Below are 12,769 nucleotides of genomic sequence, written 5' to 3'. Positions count from 1 at the left end.
CGGTGCAGGAAAAAGCACATAAGCAGAAAGCACATTTAAATTTATTAAGGAAAAAAAAAAAAAAAACCCAGAAATAAACCCAAGCAGCCTCACTACTGAGGAGGAAGAAAAAACATCATTCATTTCATAGCCCATCCAGAAAAGAAATGGCAATACCAATGAGTAACTGCATATTCTTCATTTTTGTTAGATGAATTGCTCACCTAATGATCTAGAGAGGCACTGGAAAGGTGAACAATCACAAAAAAAAAAGGTGTGGATGCAAAGAGGCATCTCTGTAACAATTTTAACAATTTCAATCCTATTAGCAATAAGACTTTTATGTTCTAATTTGAAATATGAGTATTAATGCTACTTAATAGATTAGTAATAGTAAATTTGACTAGATTTATTAACCAATAAGAACCTACTTGTTTATTCATAATGGCAAGAAATGCAGAGCTTCTTCTGGCAAAGAAATTCAAGCTGACCAAAAGCAGATAAAGGGGTTACACCTATCAGCTCAATGCTCAATGGTCTGCTTACTAAGTAATTTGCAATGTTCTAATTTACACTATGTTCATTCTCAGGCAAAAAGGGATACAATACCAGATCCTGTTTGTAGTCACACAGAGCCTTGAGGATAATGGGCTTGTTACTTCGATAGTCTGGGTTACGTGGCTTCAGCTGCACAATCTTCCTGGATTTATTCACCAAACTCTGCACTTGCCTTTTGTATTCAAGAATTCTCTCTCGTTCATTCTGCAAAGATAAATTATATGTTACAAACTTATTCTAAAAAGAAAAGGCATCTAGTTCATTGTTAATTAAAAGAGGGATACATCTGGAGCTTATAGGAGGCAAAACTTACTTTAGCTCCAATGGGATGAGTCTTTGGCCTACAATGTAAAACTGCAGCTTTAAAAAGAGCAGAGAAACATCTAACTAAGTATCTTGGCAGCTTTGGCAAGATGCAAAGTTTGCAAAATTTGCATGGCAGGTTTTTCATACAGATCTTCAATGTGGTCAAAGTGGTGTTTAAGAAACACAGGCATAATTTGAAAGAATCTAACAAAATTAATGCTAACAAAAAACCAGAAGAACTACACTTTCAAACCTGACTTCATCAGCTGGCTTTTTAGACCACTGACCATTTTTTCTCCAATTTGGGACTGTAGTGCTTAACTCATTATAAGAAAACAGCTAAAAAAGCTGACTTGTATCCTTTCAAAGAGACTAGAGTGATAGAGTGACATGATGAATCATTTATCAAATGCATTATCCTTTGAGACAAAATATATTCTACTACCTAAGAATAAAAGTAATCTTTTTTTTTTTCATTTGTTAGCATCTCAGAAACTTGGGGATTTGTCGGACTCATTCCAGACTTAAAAATATAATGGTCTCAAGTTCATACAGTACTGTACTTAAACACTGCAGTGCACTTGGGTTTATATTTGGTATCTAGAGAGGGCAGCTGGTTTCCCAGAAAAGTAGAACATAACCTGTCAGGCAAGTGTGACAGTACCTCCAGCTCTTTGATCTGCTCCAGCAAAGTCTGCAGTGACATGCTCTTATCACAGATGAACTTCTTTCTGATAGAGTCTTGTAAGTTTTTCAGATAGCACTCCGTGGCTTGGGCCTCTTCAAAGAACTACAGGAAAAAATGTTGTGAATTTGGCTGTGTGCAGCTCTTAAAAATATTTGCTAAAAATTGATGGATGCCTTTAATGAGAAATCCCAGTTCACCTCTGGCACAATGGTAGCATTTATAACATGACAACAGTGTACTTTGCACAATAAATATATCTTTGATGGGATTCACACTTTTTTAAAAGTAGTGTGAATTCTCCACATCACTACTCACCTGAAAGTAAGCCGCGTTCTCCTTCAGATGAACATCAATACATTTGGTGATCTGAAGAATCCAGCTCCACTGAGTTTGCAATGTATCCATGTAGGCCTAAGAAAAACAGTAAAAACAGTACAAAATTCAGGCCACAACACTGATCTCTCTCTCACACCTAGACTCAAGCAAATTATCTACACTCCACACAAATGCAAATGAAAAATCTGCTAAAACAAATTCACAAAAGGTGTAATTCATGCAAATAGTTTTGCAACTTCTAGGCATCCACCTAACTGAAATGAGTTAAATACCTGCTTGTGAGACACAAAGAGAAATCTGCTCATGAGCTGAATTTGTTTGATCAACATAAAGCCCCAGGTGCGTTAACAAAAAGGGGTGGAATGGGCAAACAGTAGTGCAAATAAAGAATTTCAGCTCTAAATGGCCACGTTCTCATTCTTTCAGGGAACACCTCCAAACATGATATTTTATGTGGTTGTTTTTAGATTCAAAATACTCAAGCAGCCAAAATGTATATTCTTTAAAAAACTACACACAATTTTCACTTTACTGCTGGAGCTTAAAAGAATCTTTCCTTTATGAGAGAAACTGACTACAGGAGAAAGAGGATTTTACACAATGTGATAACAGTTAACCAAGTAAACACACTGAAAGGCAGAAAGGATTTTTTTTTTCCTTTTAGCTTCTTCAGTTGCAGAGCTCTTATGCATTCTTGAAACTGCAACTATAGCATTTCCTAATAAAATGTCCAAATTGTTGCAGCCTTTTTAACTAAAACACCAAGCTGTGAAAGCAAAAGTGTCTTGGGTACGTTGTAGAAAGGCACTATGAATTTCATCTGCAGAAAGTATTAGCACCTGGATTAAACATAAACCCTCAACAAAGGGTGTGGCTTTTTTCAAAACATGCCAACTAAGACAGCAGAACAGCAATGACATGCCTTCCTGTCATAAATTCTGCTTCACTGTAGTCAGCACAAACGAGATACAGCAATTTCAACACACTCAGGTAACACCCTAAACTTAGATTTCATTTTTACTTGCATCTGTCACCACACAGCTGTTAATGGCCAGGTTTGTAGAGGAAGGTAGTAATATTTGTAAGAGCAGCTCATACAGCTGCATAAAATGGACATGATTTTGGGCAGGCAAACCTTCTTGAGCCCAAACACAGCACTTTTATGTGAGCTTTCACTGAGAACTTCTTCCTTGCAGCAACTAAAGGAGCAAGTGAAATCACACAAAGTGTAACTCACCTCGATTTTGTCTGAAGCAGGATGCTGATTGAGCACCAGCTGGTCACTTTCTTGCTTGAGCTTGTTGAGTTCTTTTTCTTTAACCTCCAGTTCACTCATACGTTTCTAAATAACCAAAACACAGCATTAAACAAACTCCAAAGGTACACTGCACAGGATTATTTGCTTAAAAATTCCCAGATAGTTGTGATAATGTAAAATTATTCCCTCTAACACTATAAGTGTTTCCATTAGGTGTACTGAAGTAAATTATGAAGACAGTAGAATCAAAGCAGGTGCAACATCTCAATTCTAGTCTCTAGGCTTGCTGTTTCAGAGAGCAAAGCACACAAAGTGCTGCCTTTCTTAAGAATGATGGAATAAAAAAATGACTACATCTTGCAACATCCAGAACAACTGAACTAAAAAAAAAAAAAAAAAGCACTTCCATAATAGTGCGAACTTCCATTCCTTTTTCAATTTGGTGATCAGCACCAATGCTGGTTAAACAAACACACATGCTCCATTTCCCTACACACCCACAGATGAGAAGGAGCAGGGCAAATTACATCTGACCGTGCACGCAGTGTGCTGCTAGCAGAACCATCAGAGGAAGAGAGCACAGCTCTACTTCCTGGTGACAGATAATCAGGGCCAAATATGGAGAACTCTGACCCCTGCATAGTCCCAGTGGGGAGAATTAAAACTGCTTGATTCAAGTCCCTTAGTTTGGCATGCCAGCACAATGACTGTGCACAAGCTGTAGGTGATCACTGGTCTGTAGTGGACTGTACCAAGAAGGCCACATTCCAAGATCAAAATAAACTATGACAGCTCCCTGAATGGGAGCAAAATCCTCCAAAAAATGTCCTGTCCTTACTCAAAAGGTTATTACATAGTACTTTATTGAAAATTGTTGATAAAAAAACCCAGGAACTTTGTGAAGAAACACCCTGTGATGAGCCTCTCCCATGAGAGGCTGCCTCTCCCATGAGAGGCTGCCTCTCCCTGACTATTCCAAGAGAGGGCTGATGGAAAGCACAGGGAGGTTGAGCTGTCTTACAGAGAAGGACTCCTGCTTCCTGGCAATATCAGTGTTCCTGTCACTCCAGTCATAGAGGAGCTCCTCTTCCTCACAGTCATTGATCCACATGATCTCTCTGCTGGTGGCCTGGATGAGGTTCTGGAATTGGCGAAGCTGATCCATTCTCTCAAAGGAATATTTCTGCAAAGAAGTACAGAAATGAGAAGCCATAAACATATAAATGCCTGAGCTGGGTGGGAAACCAAGAGCACAGCATGGCTTTTGCCTTTTTATTTGTTTGTTTGTTTTATGGGGTGGGTTTTTTTGGGGCTTTTTTTTTGTTGTTGTTTTTTGAAGTAAAATAACAATCAAATCCACATGTCTGTAAAAACCTGTTGGCAATGGACAGCAGATGTGCCTGGGTTTATTGAACCATGAAACCTGTTAGCAATAGACAGTGCACAAGGTGTCAGGATTTATAGAACAGGAATCAGATTCTGATCCCAAGTGTTAAATAAACCATTTGCATAAGATTCTCACTGTGTTTTACACAAAGATCCACAGCAGAGAAGATGCACAGCCCTACACAGAATTTGGTTGGTTCTAGTCCCACCTTTGAGTAACTTTTTAAGCTTCATATACAGCCTAATTTCATCACTACATTTACTCCCATTAAGGAGGCAAAGTCTACTCTTCACCTGCTTAGTGACCAACTCCCTTCACCAGCTGCAAACTAGAAACTTCCTTGTGAGAATAAGTCAATTATACAGCAGGCAATGCATTAATCTCAAGTCCATGACTCAAAACGAATCTTTCAGAAGCTATAAAGCACTTTCAGTTTACTGCTGAATAAAATTATTTAAATGTGCATCTATCACTCTGTCAAAACCTTAAGTGTCCCTTGACAATCACATAGGTGTAAAAAAAGCAAACAGGGTCTCAGAAATGACCACATCCCTTGCTTACCAGCAGGCCTTCATATTCTTCCTCCAGCTGATGAACTGCAGCCTTCTCCCGCTGGAACAGAGACAGCAAACACTCAGTGAGCCTTTTACAAGTTGCCTATTTGCTGGTATTTCCTTTACAGCGTCAATATCATAATAATTGCAGGTAGTAACCTGCAAATGCCTGCAAGAGACATCTGTCAATAGCAGATTTGTTCCACTGGATGACTCAGGAAGTACAAAACCAAGGTTTGGACAAACCCATTACTGTCAGGGATGCTTGGTATATAACCAAGCCTGCACATAATCTGTAACACCAAAACAACACTCAAAACTGGATTTCTTTCTGCACCAAATTCCTACACCAGCTAGTCCTAGAGCAAGCTTTGGAGATTGTGAACTAGTATAAATTATAACGTAAGCAGGCAGCTCCAATCTTTATCCCATTTCTATAGCTGGGAAGCTGCCCAGACTTGGAACTGATATTCCACAGGGCAGACTATCACCTTTCCTATTTGAAGCAGAAGAGAAAAGGGAGCAAAATCCTTGTCACTCTTCAGCTTGGTTGAGAGATCAGGGCTCCAGAACAGACTACTTTTTCTTTAGACTGAACTCTTTCCTGCCAAGTAAGAGAAAAGATTAATCGAAATTAAATAAGCCTCCTCTCTCCTATATCTAACAGCTGGGCTAATAGGAGAGGAAGTTAACACTTCATTTTCAGTCACTTCTTTATTCCAATCACAAAATTCAGAGGGCACAGAAGCCTCAGAGGAAAAAAAAAAAAAAAAGAAAAATAATATCAACACATAAGAAAAGCTCTCATCTTAGCCCAGAATTTGGGCAATTTTCACAGACAAAACCTGATGACTCAAGGCTGCATCTGAGCACCCACCTTATTTTTCACTTTCTTGTTTAATATACTGAGACAGCAAGTGAGAATAATCACTCTTAGTCAGCTCTCTCACAAATAATATAGCTATACTTATTTGCCAGCCTTGGTGCACAACAACAAAAAGCTAAATAGCTACTAAATTTTTATTTTAAAATTCTGAAGAAAGAAGTGAAGCACAAAATTATCAAGGAATTAAGAGTTTAAAGTGGTTGCTAACATGACAACATTTCTCTCTGAAGAGAGGATGAACTTTCCAACATTCCTTTTTTGTAGTGGAACACCAGTAAGCCAATGCTATAGACCAAGCAATGTGTAAGAGAGGATAGCAATTACCAGATCTGTTTTGACTTTGTCCAGGTGCCAACGATAGTCTCCAATGGCATTGTGAGTTCTCCTGTGCTCACAGATTTGTTGCTCAATGGATGCTGCATCAAACCCCCACTTCACTTGCTCCATTTCAACCTAGTAACAAGAAACAGGATTGGTACTTTCATTTCCAACATTACTGCCTAAACTGGAGCATAAAATAATTGAACTGAAGGAAACAGACTATGTAGCAGAAAGTAAAAAAAACTGAAATAAAGAGAAGTTCAGGATAGGGGGTTACAGTTTCTGTAAACTGCCAACAATTAAACTGTGTGAAAGGCTCCCAAAGCAGAAGAAACAAAATAGGAAAAATATTTCAGTTGTTTAAAGTTACACTAGATGAAGCACACTCAGCAGTGTATTTTCAGCTGCTGTCTTTGGACCAAACTGTTATTTTATGTTCTATAGTAAAATTACATTCTTATCACTCTGAAAACAAACCATGACTTTATCAAACAATGCTATTCATGTAATTCATGTGAAAATGCCCAATTAAGTTCTATAGCCCAGTACACCAGATTTCCATTTTTATTTTGCTCATTTAAACTTCAGTTAAATGCAGTCACACTAAAAAAACTCCACAGAAGATAAACTGAAATTATTAGAAAATGTGTTGTTTGTCTTGTATTTTGGCAACCTTTATTGTAGGATGCCAAGAGAAAACGTCTAGAAACAGCCTTGAAAAACAATAATACACATGCTAATTACTAACCCAAAAACTGACTGCATTCCTTGTTTCATTTTTTTCAAATATTAAAAGCCACCTAACTTTAAATTCAGCTTCTCAAACTCCAAATCCTCTTTTATGCTGCAAAGACACACTACAACTCTGTCTGAATGCCTGTCTGTGCACATGCCCAGTAAATAAAGAGGTATCCTAATCTTGGGTTGGAACTGAACTTGGTAATTACCGGCACGGAGTCAAATCTCTATGAGTCACCAGATGACAATAAAGCCAGAACTCAAGCATAGGGGTTCAAAGGCAGTACTGAAAATGATCCAAGAAATGAAACCATTTTTCATTCAGCCATTTGAAAGCTAGAGGACTTTGACCCTTCTTGTTATATTCAAACAGTCCAAAGAGACTAGCAACAGTGGCAGTCGTGGCTGGCTGCCATATGCAAACAAAGGCTGTCTGGATTTCACTGCCGTTTCCCCAGCTCTGCACTGGAAATTTGACCATCCTACCATCTGATTCTCCTACCAGCAAACCATGTAGGCAAAAACCAGTAAAGCAGCAAAAAACAGCAGCTGCTTAGCACTTTTTCCCACATCTCACCACATTACTAGGGGAAACATTATCCTAGCCTCAATGTGAGCAAGTAATGGGACACAGCAAGGCACAACGGAAAGAAGCAGCATTGTGGCAAGTTCAATATAAATTTTCCCAGTGAGGTAAGTGTTTACTGGCCCCACCTCAGCTTTGCTGAGGGACGAAGGGGAAGAGAGAGAGAGAGAGAGAGAGAGAGAGAAAGAGGGAGCCTTTTACTTTCACAGGAGGTTTAGTGTGGGAACACAGCTATAAAGCAGTCGCTTCTGCTCCCTATGTTTAGCAAGGAGTGTCTGAGCAGGGCATCATGTGGTGTCTTTGGGAGGTGCAGCCTGTTCACCATCTTTCATCGCTGGAAGCGTGCCCAGAGTCTGTCCAACATCACTCCTCAAGCCATGGCAGGTCTGACAATCAACCTCCTCTCCCACAGCATGTGTAGAGCAATAATGTTGGCTGTTGCTGTCCAGGCACAATGCTTAAAACACATTACCACTCAAGGAATGCATCTCCACTTCCCCTTCCTCCTCTCAAACATGCCACACAGAAAGACTAGACCGTAACTAGCACTCACTTAAAAACACTGCAACTCTACAGAGCTCTACCCTCCTCATTTGGTTTGCATAGGAGCCACTTGGCAAATGCCATATGAAGATATTAATGACAGAATGGCAAAGCAACAGTCTAATAAAGAGAGCTAAAAATAATGCCATTTCAATTTACAAGGAGCCTGTAAAATGTGACTTCAGCTACCTTGTTCCATCCTCCCTGCCTGTCTCTAAGAAAGGGCTGTCCAACCACAAACTCACAACTTTGACTTCAACACACAACTTTCACCTCAGCAGCACAAAAACAATGTGTGTTTTCCATTCCAGGTTACATCAGCAACAGCTGTGAATTGGCAAATTTGTTCTCAGAATGCAATGAACAGTAGCTCAGCACTTCTGAGTCCATTTTAGCACTGACTTCTGAAAGCTTAGTCCCGTGGCAATCAGCTCTACCTCTCTGTGATAAAGACAGACTAGAGGGGGAGAGCAACTGTAAAACACTGCACAATGGTTAAATCTGTGAAGATGGTCCTGTCAGTGTAAAAGGTTAAAATAAATATGAATCAAAGGAAATCTGTGCAAGGAAGGAAGGAGGGACATATTGAGCACATTAATCTCTAATACAAATATGGTGTTGTTAACACCTGTGTTTCATTTAGCTTTTAAATCTAACTCCCACACCTTTTCCTCTGCAACAGAACACCCCAATCCATGGTTGGATTTCAGTGAGAATTCACTATATGTACAATATTGGAAGGGTAAAAAAACGAACTTGGAATAATATGTGAGCATTCATGCGTACCTTTACTTTTCTACTGGCACCCAAAACTTTACTACATATGAGGTGACATTCATAAACAATACCAAGTTTTAGCATTGTCCCTGGGTTTTGCACAGATTTACCTTCTGCTGCCTCATCCAGCTTAAACATTCACTTGTGACACGTTTTGTGAACTCATCCCAGCCCGAACCACTCTGAGAGGAGAAGCAGCCACCACCTTTGGAGCTGGCCCTCCTGGCACGGGGAACGCTGATGGCTTTGTACAGGGCACGCATTTGCTCCTGCAGCTGAAGCAGCCTGAAAGGGAAGGAACCATTTAGTGCCTGTGAGCAAAACACCCAGAAAACACACAAACAATGAAATTCATCTCTCCTACTGGACCACCAACTATTCAAAATGAAGTGTTGAAAGCAAAGACTGTGGAAAAAATATACCAACTAAGATTTCAAGGAGACAACCAAGGTGTCAATTTCTATCAGAAATATATTACTGCAAGACCCTTATCCATGTTAGTGTGACCAAACAGATTTAGTTCCACCTTACTGAATTATATTACATCCTGCAACACCAGGGAAGGTGAGCACTTGAGATACCACGAACTTTTATCACTAACATTCCCCACCCCAATCCTTCCCTGACAATACCTTTTCTGATACATGTCACAGGGCTGGCCCATCTGCCTCATCTCTCTGATCAGTCCATCCAGCATGTCCATTTGGTCATTTGCCTGTGCAAAACAGTCTTCCAGATCTCTGTTGCCTCTAAGTGGGACACCATCCCCATATTTCAATTCCTAATGAAAAAAAAAAAGGGGAGATAAAATTAAATATTCTAAGCTTCCTTTGGTTGGCTTAAAAAAGGTGTTGTGAGGACTGGGGTTTTATTTAGGAAGCATGATAAGTTTCAACTGCCAGGTCTCTGACTGCCAGTTTTAACTGGCAGAAGGCTGATGATCCACAGTCATTGGAAAGTACTTGTTAAAATAAAATATGGAAGAAAACTATTAAAATGTAGTTATCAAACAAAATTTTCCATTAAAAGCAGAACATCTTGATGTTTATTTCAGTGGAGGCAAGGCTTCACATGGTGTGCTAACTTCTTAAGACATTATGCTTTTGTGTCCAGAAGATGAGAAAGAAACACTGTCGTAGTAGGAGATGGTAGATATTGCTTGATTTTCCACAAGGTTCCGTCTGCCTAGGTCCAGCTCCATGCCCCATCAGATTTGCATCCCACCTTATCACCCAAAGTCTAGGCAAATTCTCCATGTACTCTCTCAGTGCAGTTGGACCAGCATGGCTGTGATGCTTCAACCAGGAAGACACGGCTCTTTGACCTCACTGCATGCTGACACAGCCATGCTGAGCAAAACATAATGCAGCTGTGACCCGATTTTCCAAATAAAATATTATGGACCTCATTGCTCTGTCCCTTAGAAAGAAAAGAAAGAAACAAAGCAGGCAATGCATGTTGTGGCACCAAGCTGGAACTAAACATCTCTTTCTTTCAACTTCACTGGAATAATATTAATCCTGAACAAAAGGCAGTATTTACTCTGGCATTGATATTTGTATAAACATGCTCACACGTCCTGTATCTCTGAAAAGGAAATGAACTCCTAACCACAGAGTTCACTTCTCAAAGAATTTTCTGTCCACAGAGGGTCCAAAAGTGTGCATTAAATCACATCTATTGCCAGGACTGTGAAAGCGTTTCACATCTCAGGGCCTCAGCAGCAGGATGTACTCACCACCCCGCACCTCCTCTGACTACAGCAGGAACAGAGGACACCCACCCCATGTTTGCCAGGACTGAATTTAGTATCAGTGAGTAAACTGCCCCCAGGCACTCTGAGTTTGTACCAGTGTAGCATACTGCAGAGATTATGTTGTATGTATTTAAGCTGAAACAGCCAGGAAAACTTTAGTCTAGTTTCATCTACTTCTTTAGAAATCATCTGGAAAAATAAAATAAAGGTAATGAAGGTATTTCCTAAGGTGGCTCAGGTTCATTATGGCCCTGAAAACGATGACAATACAGAACACACTAAGAGAGTGCAAGTAGTAATTAGTAACAGGTGCGAACACTGATATAAAACTGAAAAATAAGATGGAGTAGAATCTGTTTGAGGGTGGGTCTGTTGTTTTTTTTTTTTTAATTCGAGAAGACCCCTTTTATGAACCAGATGCATTTCAATCATTTTAACTGAATGCTGTACAGAGGGAAGAAGGAGACCTAAGAAGGAAGTATGTCATTCCACTCCCAGCTGTCTCACACAAACAGCTGAAAGGGGAGAAAGGAGATGAAGAAGCAGAGGCTGTGAGTCCAGATAACAACACAGAATATGCATGTAATATTGATAACATTCATAAGAACAAGAAGCACTCACAGGCTGTACTATGAGCTCAGCTCGCGTCAGGCAATCCGAACAGTTTTGCAAAAGCTCCTGGATGGTGTTCTGGCGTCTGGACATGGTACAGGTCCCATTCTGGCTGTTGTGGTGGAGAAGAAGATTATGTAAATAAAGAGCAATTGCACATTTTGAAGAATACAAGAAGCATAAATTCTAAACAGTTAAGGGAAGTCACTGAATAATCTACCTCATATAGGTTCACAGAGACACACACACTTCAACTGCACTGTGAAATTTTAACGACAATTTAATGATGGCAGAGCCACTTTATTGTCCTGCAACAGCAGCTATGGCCTGACTTTGCCACAGGACAGAGCAGAACATGAAAACTGGCATGCCATAAAGGAGAAGGTTTTTCTTCGAGCACAGGTATTTGCAGCTTTGATAGATGAAACTTTGGCAGCAATACAGCTAGAATGAATTATTCACAGTCTTTGTTAAAGTCAATACATTAGAGCATAGCCTTTGTGTGATGTAATTGTTCATGTTATCACACCAGCCATCAAATGCCAGGGCACACAAGGAAAGTAGGATCCTCAGCTAGGCAAGCATGCAAATCCACACAAGTGTAAGAAGGGCCCTTTTATCAGCAGAAATGCACAAAGCTAGTGCAGTGTCTTAGGAATGAATTGCAAGATACACAAGCTACTACAAAAATAGATGTAGGGCCTGGAGTCAGAGGACATGCTTTCCTACAAATATATAAAAGTGTGAGTTTGGAGTCTCCAAGTGAAACTCCAGAATTACAAACACTAGTGGGGGAAAAAAAACAAGTCAGGTAACAGAGTATTTGTTGTTGTCTTGCACATAATCTACTGCACCCATACTGCCAGAATGTTGCTTTTCCAGCATTTAGGATTCAGCCATCAAAGTGAGCCACTGTAGTTGAATGGGGGTGAGGTGCTTCAAGTGAGGAACCATTCCTTAGTGATGGGATCAGACCTCTCAAGCAAGTCTAGGCGGCTCCTAAACCCAAACATTTGCCAGTGAAACTAAAACTAACCTAACAGACAGTAAGAGCTAAGATGTCTCCAAGCCTTGCCTAGTTTTCCTGTGCTCACAGTAGGTGAGGAAAGGTGAACCTTTTCCATTACAAATCACTGAAGAGACAAACATTCCTTACAATGCTAATGCCAACAAGAGTACTGGCGTGAACCTGCCTAATTCAGAGCCAGCAAGCAATCTGAATTCAAAGGAAATCTTTCCACTGACTTGAACAGACTCTGACCCTCCTTCACAAAAGAAATTGTGACAATGAAAAAGCAGAACTGTCCTTGGCAAAATCACCGGAGTGGTGAGAAACATTCAATACTTTTAAGAACTCTTCTGCAGCGTGTGCTCTTGATGCATCAGCAGCCTGCTGTTCCCCTATCAGCTCATCTGGAACAAATAGAAAAGTTTTGAGCAACTTTTCAGCAGCTTCCTCCACACCAGGGAACAGACCCTCAGAG

The 12,769-nt window shown here is 40.0% G+C and overlaps 1 protein-coding gene across 4 annotated transcripts in view; it reads right to left on the bottom strand.

The window, feature by feature from the left end:
- Positions 1-12,769, bottom strand: part of DSP (desmoplakin) — a 51,157-nt gene that overhangs the window by 18,156 nt on the left and 20,232 nt on the right. For all 4 annotated transcript variants that reach the window (XM_072924115.1, XM_030265469.4, XM_012571487.5 and 1 more), the window contains exons 2-11: positions 11,295-11,397; positions 9,550-9,698; positions 9,028-9,202; positions 6,277-6,405; positions 5,074-5,124; positions 4,147-4,308; positions 3,105-3,209; positions 1,847-1,942; positions 1,508-1,633; positions 589-741 (exon numbers count right to left, since the gene is read on the bottom strand). In XM_072924115.1, coding sequence (XP_072780216.1) covers positions 589-741; positions 1,508-1,633; positions 1,847-1,942; positions 3,105-3,209; positions 4,147-4,308; positions 5,074-5,124; positions 6,277-6,405; positions 9,028-9,202; positions 9,550-9,698; positions 11,295-11,397 — 1,249 coding nt within the window. The remainder of the gene's footprint in view (positions 1-588; positions 742-1,507; positions 1,634-1,846; positions 1,943-3,104; positions 3,210-4,146; positions 4,309-5,073; positions 5,125-6,276; positions 6,406-9,027; positions 9,203-9,549; positions 9,699-11,294; positions 11,398-12,769) is intronic.

This window comes from Taeniopygia guttata, chromosome 2 (assembly GCF_048771995.1).
Source record: "Taeniopygia guttata chromosome 2, bTaeGut7.mat, whole genome shotgun sequence".
In the NCBI taxonomy this organism is placed as follows: Eukaryota; Metazoa; Chordata; class Aves; order Passeriformes; family Estrildidae; genus Taeniopygia; species Taeniopygia guttata.
Note: the sequence above shows the minus strand (reverse complement) of the source record. Positions and strands in the feature narration are given on the sequence as shown.